We start from the raw sequence: 15,572 nt of genomic DNA on the forward strand, positions 1-15,572 counted from the left end.
AATACTGGATTGGGTTGCCATGTCCTCCTCCAGGGAATTTTTCCAACCCAGGGATCGATCCAGATCTCCCACATTGCACGCACATTCTTTACTTTCTGAGTCACCAGGGAAGCCCATATATATATATACACACATATAAATATATATATATACACACACACACATACACACACATACATATGACATTAATAGATACAAAGTTTTTGATTGACACATTATATTATATCCCATAGAGTAAAGAAATAATGAGGTATAATCTCAAAAAGAATATATGGAATGTTGACTATATCCTCCAGACAGCATCCCACTTGCATCCAACTAAGATTCCAGAACCAGTGAGAGATTTGAATCATTTTCAAAATTAATGGTCTTTACAACCTACAACTTCAGTTTTTTGGAATACTGCATTTTAAAAATTATATGTTAGAGAATTCTAGTGCTTTTATAACTAGCAACAATAACTAACCAGACAATGAAAAATATTTTTCAATAATTTCAAAAGCACAGGTTATGCCCCCATAAAATTATCTTTAGAAATAATTATGCCTGTGGATATGATTGTTCCCAAGAAGTTACTTACTGATTATTTACAGCATGTAGTCTTAGTACTTTGTGAAATAAAAGAAAGGTTTTTAAATCTGAACATATAGACAAGATAGATTTAACCGCCCTGGATAAGCTAACCTCCGAAGTGAGTACAGATAAATATACTAAAGTCATAATCACCTTCTGAATAGCAAAAGAAGCCATGAAATAAGACATCAGGACACAAAAACAGTTCCTTTAAGTTTACTCAAAGCATCAATTGCTCTTTTAAGAGCCTCTTTTTCAGTCCCCAAATGAGAGGTTCAGAACCTTTGCACCCTGAAACCACAGAGCAACTTCGGCTAGTGGCTCTAAAAAGAAAAGCTTCTACTGGCAGATGAGGATTTATTTTTATTTCCTTTTCTTCTCTTCATATCCCTTCTGCTGTGTCCCAGTCTCACCTCTCAATATTTCCTCTGTTAGCAACTAATCTTTCAAAATGTTTGTGCTTCTCTATAACCCTTGGAAAAAAAATCTTTATTCCTTCCTCAGACATTGAGGCTTTTTTTCTGTCAAGGAAAATGTCTAATAAGAGCACAGTGAATTAATATACAAGGCCAGACAGCATTAAGGCAACCTTGATTTACGTTGCAATGCAAGCATCTACTTTGACACACGGGTGCCAACAATATTGTCTGCCAAGTGTCTAATGTTGCTTCTGATGTCATAAAAAGAAATACCCTGGCTCTGTGTGAAGAGAGGCCCTGTCGAGGAGGCAGTGGAGTGATAGGAAGCGGAAAATTAAATTCCACCTCCAGCCACCTCCAAAGTGAGAGTTGGGCCAATCAGACACCATTTCCTCCTGAACTCTGGATCCCCTGTCCACATACTCTACAAAGCAAAGGAAAGAGCAGAACATTCCTTCACGTCTTACAGGCTCATCCTGGCTTTGCTGTCCACATGTTGATGTGTCCACAGAAGCCTGGCAGGATCTATAGCCCACGTTCTGAAGCCCTGGGTCACCTCCCCTGGACAACTGTGCCCTGCAGCTTACACCAGACAAGAGAGGCCAAAATGTGACAGAGGCACCAGAGAATGAAGGGACTGAAAAAATGTCAATCTGGGAAGCACCATAAATCCATGTTCAAACAGGAAACACCAGAAGTGCAGAGATGGAGGAGAACCCACTGTATACTTTTAAAAGAAGAGCTGCAATTAGCACATAGGATCGGGAAGTAGGGAAAGAGGCAAAATGCAAGATTTAAAGCCTCATTTCAAATGAATCCAGCAACGAGACTCAAGGCAACTTTAAAACATACTGTGAGGATGAGACAAACTGAGAGAATGACACTGACATATATATGCTGTGCTGGTTTAGTCGCTCAGTCGGGTCCAACTCTTTGTGACCCCATGGATTGTAGCCTGCCAGGCTCTGCTATCCATGGGATTTCCCAGGAAAGAATACTGGAGTGGATTGCTTTTTCCTTCTCCAGGGGATCTTCCCAATCCAGGGACTGAACCCAGGTCTCCTGCTTTGCAGGCAGATTCTTTACCAACTGAGCCCCCAGGGAAACCCATGAGTAAAATAGATAGCTAGCGTGAACCTGCCATATAGCATAGGGAGCTTAGCTCAGGGCTCTGTGATGACCTAGAGGAGGGGGAGGGAGGTTGAAGAGGAAGGGTATGTACATATATATACATACATATAGCTGATCTACATTGTTAAACAGCAAAAACCAACACAACATTGTAAAGCAATTATACTCCAATAAAAAATAGAAAAAATTACTGAATTTTCAAAATCAGGACACAGAGTATCACTACTTATAAAAGGAAAGAAACCAAAGTGAATTCTATTATTTTTGAAAGTAAAATTTAATAGCCTTCATCTACTTGGAGAGTGGGGTACAGAGAAAAGGGGTAGGAGAGTAAAAATCAGCTGTTCCAGAGTCATGTTTAGCTAAAACAGTCATGTTTAGCTAAAGCTCTAATTCACACTCACCTTGAGTTTTCCAAAGCTCACAGTTATGATCCCAGTGTGAACACAGACAACAGAAAAATGTCCAATAAAACATTATTACAACTTTCTGTGTAAGACAGTACAGAGTAAACAGTACCCAACTCTCCCTCTTCCAGACTATTTACATTCTCATGGAAGTACACAAGTCTACACACAATAACAATCACACATTTTGATGGCAACAAAATGTTGCTTCAGAAATGTATCAGGTTTGGGGAGGAAATGTTATTAGCAATATGGCATCATGTGGAGAAATTACCAGCAGCTGATGTAAATCTTCACCCCTGAAACAGAGCGCTGAGCACCGAAAAATTGATGCTTTTGAACTGTGGTGTTGGAGAAGACTCTTGAGAGTCCCTTAGACTACAAGGAGATCCAACCAGTCCATCCTAAAGGAGATCAGTCCTGGGTGTTCACTGGAAGGACTGATGCTGAAGCTGAAACTCCAGTACTTTGGCCACCTCATGCGAAGAGTTGACTCATTGGAAAAGACCCTGATGCTGGGAGGGATTGGGGGCAGGAAGAGAAGGGGATGACAGAGGATGAGATGGCTGGATGGCATCACCGACTCGATGGGCATGAGTTTGAGTAAACTCCGGGAGCTGGTGATGGACAGGGAGGCCTGGCGTGCTGCAGTTCATGGGGTCGCAAAGAGTCGGACACGACTGAGCGACTGAACTGAACTGAGATAGAGCAGGTCCAGGGAAAAAAATTTAAAAGTGGCTTTGATCTTCCTCCCACTATCTCTCTTTATTTACCTATGGCATGGAGAATCTGCCCCAACCAGAAAATCAGGTGGCTGCTCCCACACAGGAAGGAGCAGCCACTTGAGGCTGCTTCCTGAGGCAGCAGAACCTGGTCTGGGTACTGGTGTACCAATGCTAATGCACTATTGTCTTTCTACAGTCTCTTGAGATTATACCGCCATCATATAATATCTATATCATCCCATTCCATACCATACCATATCATGCTATACCTTATCTTTACCATAACATATTGTATCATTACTGGGCTTCCCAGGTAGCTCAGTGGTAAAGAACTTGCCTGCCAATGCAAGAGCCTTAGGAGACGTGGTTCAATCTCTGGGTCGAGATCCCCTGTTGGAAGAATTGGCAACCCACTCCAGTATTCTTGCCTGTGAAATCCTGTGGACAGAGGAGCCTGGAAGGCTATAGTCCAAAGGGTTGCAAAGAGTCAGACAGAACGGAGGGACTGAGCACACACATATACATCATATCTTTACTATATCATAACGTATCATACTTATCATATCACTCTATACCATATCATACCATACCATACTATACCTTATCATTACTATATCATATCCTTTCTATACCATATTGTATCATATCCTATCACATCATATTATAAAGCAGCACTGAAGGAACGGAAGGGGATAGAAAACGAATCAGACATCTGACATACCCTGGGGTGTGAAGTGGGGTTCAGATATGAGGAGACTCCTAGGAGCTTGGCCTTCTCTGGATTTCAAGGGACCTATGTCACACATCACACACCATTCCACACACCACACAAGTCCAGGTTGATTAAGATCACACATTTTCTGACAGTGTTTTGAGGTCAAGACAGGGGAGCAAGAGACAGCTTTAAGGTCCAGGATTTTAAAAACCAAATTAGTAAAATTTATGTTACCTGTATTTTGCCAGATTTGTTTTTCAATTCAAGTTTTGTTTTTGTTTTTTTTTTTAATCAGACATTTGTTTAAGGGCTAAATGGCTCAGCCTCTTGTCTAGTGGATGCTCTAAGGAGGATCTTTCAGCCATTGGTAGGACCCACTAGGAGTTCTAAGGAATCCTTTCTGCTGAGCACAAGGCCAGAGAAAGGCCTCCTCATTTGGAGATACAGAAATTAAAATCAAGCTCCCCAGGAGGGATAAACTAGGACTATAGCATTAAGTGATATACATCCTTTATATAAAATAGATAAACAACAAAGATTTACTGTATAACATGGTACACTATACTCAATATCTTGTAACAACTTAGAAAACAACCTGAAGATTTTGAATCATTTTGCAATATACCTGAAATTAACACAGTATTATAAATCAACCACAGTTCAGTAAAAAACAAAAGAAAAATAGGAATTAGAATAATACCGAACTCATCAGTTCTACTTAGCATGCAATAAATAAATTAACATGTAAAAAGCCTCCCAAGTTATAAACCATACTAAAAGATTCTCTAATTTGGGGGTCGCAAAAGAACATTACTCTTAAGATGGAGAGAAAAATCATACTTTGGAAAAACATTCACTATAATAAACACAAGAAACCTTTAGAAAGTATTTGCTCCACATTCTCCATAAATTACAAGAAAAAAACTGAAGAAATGGAAGGTGGGATTTAAAAGGTGACTTAGATGCTTTCTAAAATATAAACTGAAGTAATAAGGAGCAGGCTTAAAGAAGGTAAAAAAAACTAAGACTAAAAATGTAACAGATACACTGTTTTAGAAAGAGCAAGACAGAACTGACACAAAGAGAAAAATAATTAAGGAATGTAGAGGACAAATTTGAGAAGCCATCCCAGAGAGCAGAGGGAAAGGACAAAGAGAAAAGCAAATTCAGAAAGAGAAGTTGTTTACGTGGAACAGGGGTTGTGGGTAAGAGGTATGGTGATGGAAGACAGAAAGTAAAGACTCTCCTCACAAAATACAAGCAGAATACGTTTGTTGTTGCTGTTGCTCAGTCATGTCCGACTCTTTGTGGCCCCATGGACTGCAGTCCACCATGCTCCACCACCCATGGAATTTTCCAGGCAAGAATACTGGAGCAGGTTACCATTTTCTTCTCCATGGGATATTCCTGACCCAGGGAATGAACCCACGTCTCTTGTGTCTCCTGCATTGGCAGGCAGGTTCTTTACCACTAGCAACACCTGGAAAGTCCAAGCAGAATATGCAGAACACATCAAATAGTCAAAGATATGATACAAATTTTTTAATTTAAAAATAACCTGGCCAGTGAATTAAAAATACTTACAGACATAATTAATCAAAAGAGATCACTACGGAGGCATAGTACTGTGAATTTTTAAATTTTTTCAGTTTAAGAAAAAATCCTGTCAGGATCCAGTAAAACATATAATAAAACAGGTTAGTTTTGAAGAAATAAAAGAAAGATTACCTTGCTTTCTCTCTCAGAGCCCTAACAGCCAGAAAATAGAAGAACGTCTTACAAAAGTTTTAAGACGAAAATTTTTAAAAAGTGGAGTTGTGATGCAATAATTCAGTACTCATGGATGAAAAATAAGAGGTATATTCCTATATATCTGAAATTTCAGAAACACTATTATCCACATTCCAAAGCTAAAAACATTAGAAGAAAAAAAGACATGTAAACTGGGCAAGAAAGGAATGGAAACAAATAACTAATCAAATGATTAGGGACTCATTTACAGTGACAAATGTCAAACACTGAAAAAAGAATCTAAACAGAATTTTTAGATTTGTAAGCAGTCAAGCAGTCACTTAATTCAAATTTTAAAAAACAGTAATTTTCAAAGGAGAAAGTATATAATAGAATAATAGTAACTCAATAAAAAGCCCACCCCTTTTACCACATGCTAAAAGAAGTTCTAGGGATTTCCCTGGCGGTCCAGAGGTTAAGACTTCACCTTCCAATGCAAGAAGGTGCGGGATCAATTCCTGGTCAGGTAGCTAAGATCTCACATGCCTCATAGTCAAAAAAATAAAAAAATAAATAAAACAGAAGCAATCAGTAATAAATTCAATAAAGACTTTAAAAATGGTCCACAACAAAAGAAAAAGATCTTAAAAAAAAAAAAAAGGTTCTAGAAGGAGGAAAGATTTAAATATTTTTAAATGAGAGATGTCCACTTATCTTAGGGTAACTAAACATATCAATAAATTATCAATAAATTTATCAATTCAAAAGCAAAATTCACAATAAAAAGTAGACATAAGTGATGTGAATACACAAAGGTTGAAAACTTCTTCAGATTAAATAGTCACAGACATAATTAAATGTTAAGGAAATAAAGTCAATTTAAATGCATGATATATACAAGTTTGATACATTTGGCATTTATAAACCTCTTGTAAATCAACAAGTAACTTGATAATATCTATCTTGACAGTAAAATAGGCAAGGATATAAAAAGCCAATTTAAAAAGGGAAGATAGAGAGGTTATGGAGAAAAGAGAACTTTCCTACACTGTTGGTGGGAATGTAAGTTGGTGCAGCCACTATGAACTTTCTTCAGAAAACTAAAAACAGAGTTACCGCATGATCCAGCAATTCCACTCCTGGGCATATACCCAGACAAAACTTTAAATTAAAAACATACATGCATCCTTATGTAAGCCAAAACATGGAGACAACCTAATTTTTTATTAACACATAAATGGATAACAAAGATGTGGTACATATATATAATGGAATACTACTTAGCCATAAAAAAGAACAAAATAATGTCATTTGCAGCAACATGGATACAACTATACATTATCATACTAAGTGAAGTAAGTCAGAAAGAGAAACACCAATACCATATCACAACACTTACATGTGAAATCTAAAACATGGCACAAATGAATCTATCTATAAACAGAAAAGACTCACAGACATAGAGATCAAACTTGTGGTTGTCAAGTGGGAGGGGAGGAGGAAGAAGGATGGACTGGGAATTTGGGGTTGGTAACGCAAACTACTACATTTAGAATGGATAAACAACAAGTTCCTACTGTAGAGCACAGGAAACTACATCCAGTTTTCTGGGATAAAACATAATGGAAAAGAATATTTTAAAAAGGAAGTATATATGTGTAAAACTGAGTCACTGCTATACTGCAGAGATTGGCACAACACTGTAACTCAATTATACTTCAATTAAAAAATTAATAATAAAAAATAAGAGGAAGTAAATGGTCAACAAGCACCTTAAAAATTAAACACAATGGTAAACAAATAAGTATATATTAAGACATCAGTGAAATACTATCTCTTGAGTATGAAATTAGAAAAAACGAAAAGAAATGCTAATACACAGAACTGGCAAGAATTTGAGACAATGTTCACTCTCATATACTGCTTACATGAGAATAAACTGGAACAACTATTGTTATTGGACAAATCATAGCAACACTTTAACATTTTCATATTCTTTGGTCAAGTCTCTTCACTTTTAGGAATTCATCTGAATAATCAAGATAGCATGTAAGGCTATAAGTTTAGAGGCTATAAACTGATGTGTACTCTAATTTCATATTAAAATACAGGTCAAAATCAAAAATAATAAACAACTGAAATATACAAAAGGGAAGAAAAATAAATTACAATACATGCATATGTTCAAACACCATGCTCTAAAAATTACATTGCCAAAGAATACTAATGACATGAAGAAAAGTTCAGATGTTGTTTAAAAAGTTACTAACCCATACCAAAATATGCACAGCAAAACTACTAGTTATGTGTATACAAAGTTATTGAAAATATGAACCTAGCATCTTTATCTGGAGAAGGCAATGGCACCCCGCTCCAGTACTCTTGCCTGGAAAATCCCATGGATGGAGGAGCCTGGTGGGTTGCAGTCCATGGGGTCGCTAGGAGTCAGACATGACTGAGCAACTTCCCCTTCACTTTTCACTTTCATGCTTTGGAGAAGGCAGTGGCAACCTACTCCAGTGTTCTTGCCTGGAGAATCCCAGGGACGGGGGAACATGGTGGGCTGCCGTCTATGGGGTCGCACAGAGTCGGACATGACTGATGTGACTTAGCAGCAGCAGCAGCATCTTTATCACACTGAAATGATAAGCAGTTTTCCTTTCTGGTGTACATATCTAAAACCATACTATAAAATCTCTGCAGTAATGCTCCTACAATAATAAGAATTGGGATATAACACGACTGACTTTTGATGTCTGTCCTTTACTGAATCCCAGTTCTCAAACAGGGACAAGTCAAGTTCTACTGCAGGGAGAAAGAGTCACAGGGAGTAGAAACCTAGAGAGCTCCCATGAAGGAACCCTGGAATTTCAAGCCAGACAGATATACACTTGTTCTAGCCATGTCATCAATGTCACAATAATCCAATCTCTCATTTCTAATGATTGAATATTTGGGAGCTCAGTTATAACATTATGGCATGGTTTTATTTGGCCTCTTTCATAATCAAAAATGAAACCAATATTATTTAAGAACACATATTAAATTAATATATAAGAAAAAAATTCCAATCACTTGGAAATGTAAAAGTACTCTCCCAAAAGACAGGCTAACAGGTTTTTTGCACCAAACAGCGAAACTGTGAATGCAAAGGAAAAGTTCTTGAAGGAAGTTAAAATTGTTCCTCTGGGTGGTGAGGCAGGGTGAGGGGATGGGGAAGAATACTCTCCTAAATAACTATGGAGGTAAAATTTAAATGTTCTAATATAACTAGGAACAACTTAAAATATAGTTTTAAAAAACTAAACAGTAAGTATCCAAACTTAAAGAATAGATGCAAAGCTGCATTCAAAGGAAAATTCATAGTAGCAAATATATTTGTTACAAAGAGAAAAGGAAAGATCCATAAATGAAGCATTCATTTCAAAATAGTAAATTGGGAAAAAAAGGAATTTTATTTTAAAAGACAAAAAGAACACAAAGAAAACAAAACTCCACAAAGGAAACAGAACATGGAAATAGATCAGAATTGAGAAATAAATCCAAGAGCTGGTCGTCTAAAAAAATAAACAAACCACTGACACATGCTGACAAAGTTTATTCAAAAGAGAAAGAATCCATTGTGATAGGGTCATATTTTGAAAATTATTAGTATATTTTTCTCCTTTGTCTTTCTGACTTTGACATGACTTTTCTTTAGCTATTTTAAAACATTCTTTGGGAGACTACAAAGAGATATAGACTTTTTCCTGAAAGGATACAAAGAGAAAGAATAAGGTAATATTCAGCTTTGCACAAAATAGGATTTGCTATAGTCCCAAGAAAAGATTTCCTATATTCCTCTCATTATGTCTTTTTACATTAACCACCTTACCTGGAAGACTCAGCTCCTGGAACTTTCCCAATTTTTTTTTTAACTTCCAGTCCCCACAATTCACCCTTGAGCTCAGGTTTGAGACAGACCCGGAGGTACGCGTCAGGAAAAGAGAAAGACAATACAATGCAGGGGAAGACAGCACTTTCCAGCCTACAGCAAAGATGGAAAAAGGAGAAAGAAAGGAAAAACAGAGCCTTGGCTTGGAGAGAGAAAGGGGAGAGTAACAAGGATAGATAGAGCTTTGTCTCCTCCCCTAATTAGGACTCTGGAATAGATCACTTCTTTGGCACTCTTCCATCCTGAAATTAAAGTAGGGTCACACCCACTTTGTGGGGCAAGAAGAGGTAGATTCTGATACTCAGTTTTTTCTGAGCCAACTCTGATCTTTATATGTTTAGGCGGTGGTGGCTAGTTGCTAAGTTGTGTCCGGCTCTTGGCGACCCCATGCACTATACAGTCCATGGAATTCTCCAGGCCAGAACACTGGAGTGGGTAGCCTTTCCCTTCTCCAGGGGATCTTCCCAACCCAGGGATCGAACCCAGGTCTCCCATATTGCAGGTGGATTCTTTATCAGCTGAGCCACCAGAGAAGCCCAAGAACACTGGAGGGGGCAGCCTATCCCTTTTTCAGAGGATCTTCCTGACCCAGGAATTGAACCAGGGTCTCCTGCATTACAGGCAGATTTTTTACCAACTAAGCTATCAGGGAAGCCCTCTCCCCCTTAGATCGGGGTATCATCTTAAAGTAACAAGAGATGGTGAAGGGACTTCACTAGTGGTCCAATAGCTAAGATTCCAGCTTCCAATACAACATGCCCGGATTTCATCCCTAGTCACAGAACTAGATTCCACATGCTGCAACTAAAGATCCCACGTGCTGCAATCAGAGCCAGTGTAGTCAAATAAAGAAAATAATTAAATAAACAATTTGAAAGGAGAAGAAAGGTTAATGAAAATAATCTGAGTTTGCTCCCAGAGAGAATAATCATACCAGAAAGAGTTGCTTAAGTTGGCACACGTGACTAAGCTTTAACCTGGACACACACACACACACACACACACACACACACACACACTGTCTTGCCCAGCACCTATGAAAGACTACACAGCAGGGTGATTAAGCGTGGGGGTCTGGGTCCGCATGGCCTGGATATGACTCCTGGGTCCAGTTTGCCAACTCTGACTTTGGGCCGTTTATTCTGCCTCCCTGCACCTCAGTTTCCTCATGTCGACCATGAATTGGCACTTGCCATGGGAGCTTGCCATCCACCTCTACAAGGATTAAATCATGTGCTGCTAGAGCTGGTGACCTCCAACACATCCTGAAGGAGTTCAGGGTGGAGAGCAGAAATGAGGCACTCTGTGCTTCCAGGAAACTGGCAGGACAGGTCTTCAAACAGGTATTCTCAAGAGTTGATTTTATGACCCCAATTCTTATAACTTTTCATATCTAGAAAAACACTAATCCTTCATGGTGACGACTGTTTCTCATGACTAGCAGAAGCTTCATGGAACCAGCGGAAACTTTCTAAAAAATAAACGTGCTTGATTGCATGTACTCCCCCTTTACCAAAATCACATATATACTGTCCTCCCCGGCCCCCCATGTCTTTGAAGCAGTTTCTCAGAGCAATCTGAGGTGCTGTCTCTTGGGCTGCAGTCCTCATATTGCCCCAAATAAAACTTAAGTTGCAACTCTCACGTTGTGCATGTTTTTAAGTTGACATTCATCTATAAAATGGGGGTCATAAGGGTTTTTCTCAGCATTTTTTTAAAGATTAAATGAGCTAATAAATATAAAGTACTGGATTGGCCAAAAAGTTTGTTTATGTTTTCCAACCCAAACAAATTTCTTGGCCAAGTGATACTTATATCAGTGTCTATAATAAGGGTTCAATAAGTGCTGGCTATCTTGATTGCTTTTAGTATTATTATATTATTACTTATATGTATTACCTACTGTTGGGGTTCATGGAAGAAGATATGATCAGCTACTGAAAAAAATTAAGAAATTACAATATCTCTACATAACCAAGTAGTATGGATTAAAATTTGTATCCCTGCCACATAAATAATGAATCATAAGTGATAAAGACGATATAAAACAGATCAAAAGACAGGTTTTTAAAAATACAACAGAATGGCACCAATTTTAAAATTTTAATAGACTGGACCACATTCTGAAAAAAATATGAATTACCTATAGTAGCTCAAGAAGTATGCCAGGCAGAAAGGAAGTACTTCAACAGAAGCTGAAAAATTCATCAAAGAATTACCTCAAAAAAGGTCTATGACCAGATGATTTAATTAGTACATTTTTTCTAACTTATCTCAAGGGACAATGCCAGAATGTGTAACTCTAACAGGACTCGGAAAATGTTCCCCAATTCACTGGAAAACTGCTACCTATAATATGCAACCCTTCAACAAATAAAACTAAAGGCTAATATTTTTCTTTAAAGCTTTGTTACTCCAGGATTTTTTAGTGCCTCTGCTACGCTGTGAAATTACAATAGGAGGACTGCAGGAAGCAGTGTTGTTCTGCAATTCAAAGATTTCTTCCTGACTCCCCCAGAGCCTTCTGATGGTCATGCAGAACTACAGGGGAACCTCGCAAGTGCTTGTGTCTGTGCTAAGTCACTTTGGTCATATCCAACGTTTTGCAACCCTATGGACTGTAGCCCACCTGGTTCCTCCATCCATGGGATTCTCCTGGCAAGAATACTGGAGTGGGTTGCCATGCCCACCTCCAGGAGACCTTCCCAACCCAGGGACCAAACCTGCAGCTTTTATGTCTCATTGGCAGGCGGGTTCTTTACCACTAGCGCTGCCTGCAAAGCCCACATGGAAACCTTAAGTCACCTAATCAGAAGATTAAGATGGTCTGGGAGACAAGGATATACCAAAAACATACATAGAGGAAAAGGCATTCACAAGAGATACACAGAGGAAAAGAGACAGTATACAAAATTGCCCCCAAAATACTAGCAAGGCTGAGGCTCAAAGCAAGATAGTCTGCTGGTGAAAATGTAAAGTGATTCAACTTATCCAGGAAGCAACTGGCCAAACGTATTAATATTTAGAACCTAAAATGCACATACTCTTTGACCCAATCATTCAACTTGTATCAGTCCATCCTGAAGAACTGAAAATGAATATATAGATTTACATACAGGGATGTACTTCATAGAATTATTAATAGCCAACAAAACAGGAACCAATCTAAATTATTAAAAAACAGATTATGGCACATTCATATGATTAATTATGCAACAATTAAAAGCAGGGCTTTGCAAAAAATAAATGACATGCATATGTATATTTATATGTATATGTATTATTTTTTAGGGAAAAAAGGCAGAACAAAATACAATATACAATCTTAAGTATATTTCAAAAATGTGTGTACATGAGAAAAACTACTGGAAGAATATAGACCAAAACCTTAATGTGATCTCTGGATGGTGGAATTCTGAGTGAATATTTTTAAATACACTTCTTATATCATCTATCTGCACTAAGAATGGATTACTTTTATAATAGGCAAAAAAAAAAAAAAAAACCCACGATAAAATTCAAATAACCATTGCACCTGGATATATAATTCTAAGAGTGAAAAGGGGTAAAAAAACAAACAAACAAAAAAAAGTCTCCATTTACTAAGGACAAAAACATTCCCAACACTGAGCACAGAATTCTATGTTCCCAAACGTGAATCTCACGCCGGTGCACTTGAAAGCAGGAAGAGAGAAAGCAAACCAACCAAATCCCTCAAAAGACAGGCTGAGCTGCTTCTCCGGGTTTTCGACACACCATTATCGCGAGGGGAACTCGGCACCCATTTTTTAAAGTGCAGCTGTTTTCATATCTCCCTTGGTTCGAAGAACATCCACATGGAGAGACAGGCTTTACAGGGGAGGTTGAGCGAGTGTGATAGTTACACGCGCGTGTATGCACACGCATCCTTTCTCTCTCACACACACACACACACAAATCCACACAATCGTGTCGTCCCAAGCAGACAACTCCCAAGCGAGTTCTGCGGGTGCAGCCGCACCCCATCCCCGAGCCGCTGGTACCTGTTCGCCGTGCGCGGGGGTAGGGTCGCCGAGCTCCGGAGCGTCCTCGGAGCAGCGGGGCTGCTGTGGGTGGCCTCCCTGCTTTCTTCCACCAAGAACCTGCACAACCGTGAAGAAAACTAAGTTGAGGAGCAGTTGGCTGCCGGGCTCGGCATCGCGCTTGCAGTCGGGCGGCCAGGGCATCCTAGCGCGCCCTGGCTCACCCGCAGCTTCCCAACCCCGGAGTTTGAAGCAGCTCAGGGCGGGAAGGAAAAGAAGTGAGAGCTCGGGTGACCCGACGGCAGGTCCGGCCCCGCAGCTCCCTCGCCACCCTGGCCGGTTCCCCTCCGCCCTAGTCTGTGTCCAGTCGGTGCTAGGGTCGCCCCTGCGACACCTCCCACTCATCCTGCGCTGCCTCCCGGACTCCCCCGTCCCACCCCACCCGCAAGCCGCCGCTGCCCGTCGACTAGTCCTCGCAGCCGGCCAAAGTCTGCGCGCCCGAGAGGAGCGGCTAGAGTCCCCCGGTGCGCGGCCCGCGGGGCGGCCCGAGCGCGGCGGACGAGTGGGTTACCTGGAACGGGCGGGCGCGTCGGTCCAGCACCAGAGCAGGCGAAGCAGCAGCAGCAGCAGCAGGCTGGTGAGTAGGGCGAACAGTGCGCCCCCCGGCCGCATCCTGAACCACCGGCGCGGTCGGCGCCACCGCCGCTGCTGCCCCGGCGAAGCACAGCCCGGGCGGCCCCGACTCGCGGTACCCGCCGCTGCCGCCGCGGCCGCAGCCACGCACACCTCCAGCGTTCAGGGCGGCGCGGAGGGGCGGCGGGGGCGCGCGCCGCGGGCCCGCACTCTCAGGCGCCAAGCGCCGGGCCCGCCCGGCGTCTGCGGGCGGAGGTGGCAGCCACGTCCCGGCCCGCCCCCGGCTCCCGCCCAGCCCGGATCACTGTCGTCGCCCGGCGCTCGGCTGGCGGTGAAGTGGCGCCCGGCTCGCCTCCTCCTCTCCCGAAGGCGCTCCGAGCTGCTGCGGGCGCTGGTCGCCGCCGCCGCCGCCGCTGCTTCTGCAGCCGCCGCGCGGGGTCACCTGAAGGTTGGGGCTCAGGAGCTGGACGCCTCGCTGATTGGGCTCCAACTTTTGTGCGCCCTCACCTGCCCCCGAGCGGTCGTGCGCTCTTCCCCGAAGCCCACGCAGCCCACCCGGGCTGACCACACCTGGCTCTGCGCCCCTGCGGAGGAGGGTTGCGGTTCCGAGAGGCAGAAGAGGAGACAGGAAAGGACCCACTTCAAAAACTTTGCAAACAGTGCAGTCGCTCTGCGGGATCGTCCCACGCGGAGAGGCTGCTGGGCACTTGAGAGGAGCCTCCGAGTGTTTGAAGGCAGATTCAGATGCACGGCGAATGGATTTCCAGGGACCAGCCAATCTTTAGGGATCGGGCAAACTACCTACTGCAGGCCGAATTCTTCCCCGGCCCGTTTTTGTGAATAGTTTCATTGGAACACCTTTCTGCTCATTCCTCTATATTATCTGTGTGTGACTGCATGGAGCTTTTGCGCTTCAAAGGCAGAACTGAGTCGTGGTCCCAGAGATCACACAGCCCACAGAGCCTAAACTATTGACTACCTGGCCTTTTTCAGAAAAAGTTGGCAGATTCCCGCTCTGATTAAGATTGGGCTGGACATGGTTAGCATGTTATTGATCAGTTAGTATATCGTGTACTAGAGGATGATCTCCTGACAATGTGAGATAGGATGGTTTCTCAGTTATTTATTAAGGGCAGACCATTAATTACTCTTTAGGCCCTAAACTATCCTGTCTGCACGTGCCCCCAAGCCGTACTTTGCAACCTCCCTAGGTTTTGCTCCTGATGCCAAACTGTCTCTCTTTTTTCAACTTTTTATTTTGTATTGGAGTATAGCCAATTAACAATGTTGTGATAATTTCAGG

The 15,572-nt window shown here is 41.5% G+C and overlaps 1 protein-coding gene across 1 annotated transcript in view; it reads right to left on the reverse strand.

The window, feature by feature from the left end:
* ST8SIA6 (ST8 alpha-N-acetyl-neuraminide alpha-2,8-sialyltransferase 6) overlaps positions 1–14,308 on the reverse strand; it is a 143,006-nt gene extending 128,698 nt beyond the window's left edge. Inside the window, exons 1-2 of the mRNA XM_065919578.1 lie at positions 14,208–14,308; positions 13,658–13,756 (exon numbers count right to left, since the gene is read on the reverse strand). Of these exons, the coding sequence (XP_065775650.1) occupies positions 13,658–13,756; positions 14,208–14,308 (200 nt within the window). The remainder of the gene's footprint in view (positions 1–13,657; positions 13,757–14,207) is intronic.
* Between the last annotated feature and the right edge of the window lie 1,264 nt (positions 14,309–15,572).

This window comes from Muntiacus reevesi, chromosome 2 (genome assembly GCF_963930625.1).
Source record: "Muntiacus reevesi chromosome 2, mMunRee1.1, whole genome shotgun sequence".
Taxonomy (NCBI): domain Eukaryota; kingdom Metazoa; phylum Chordata; class Mammalia; order Artiodactyla; family Cervidae; genus Muntiacus; species Muntiacus reevesi.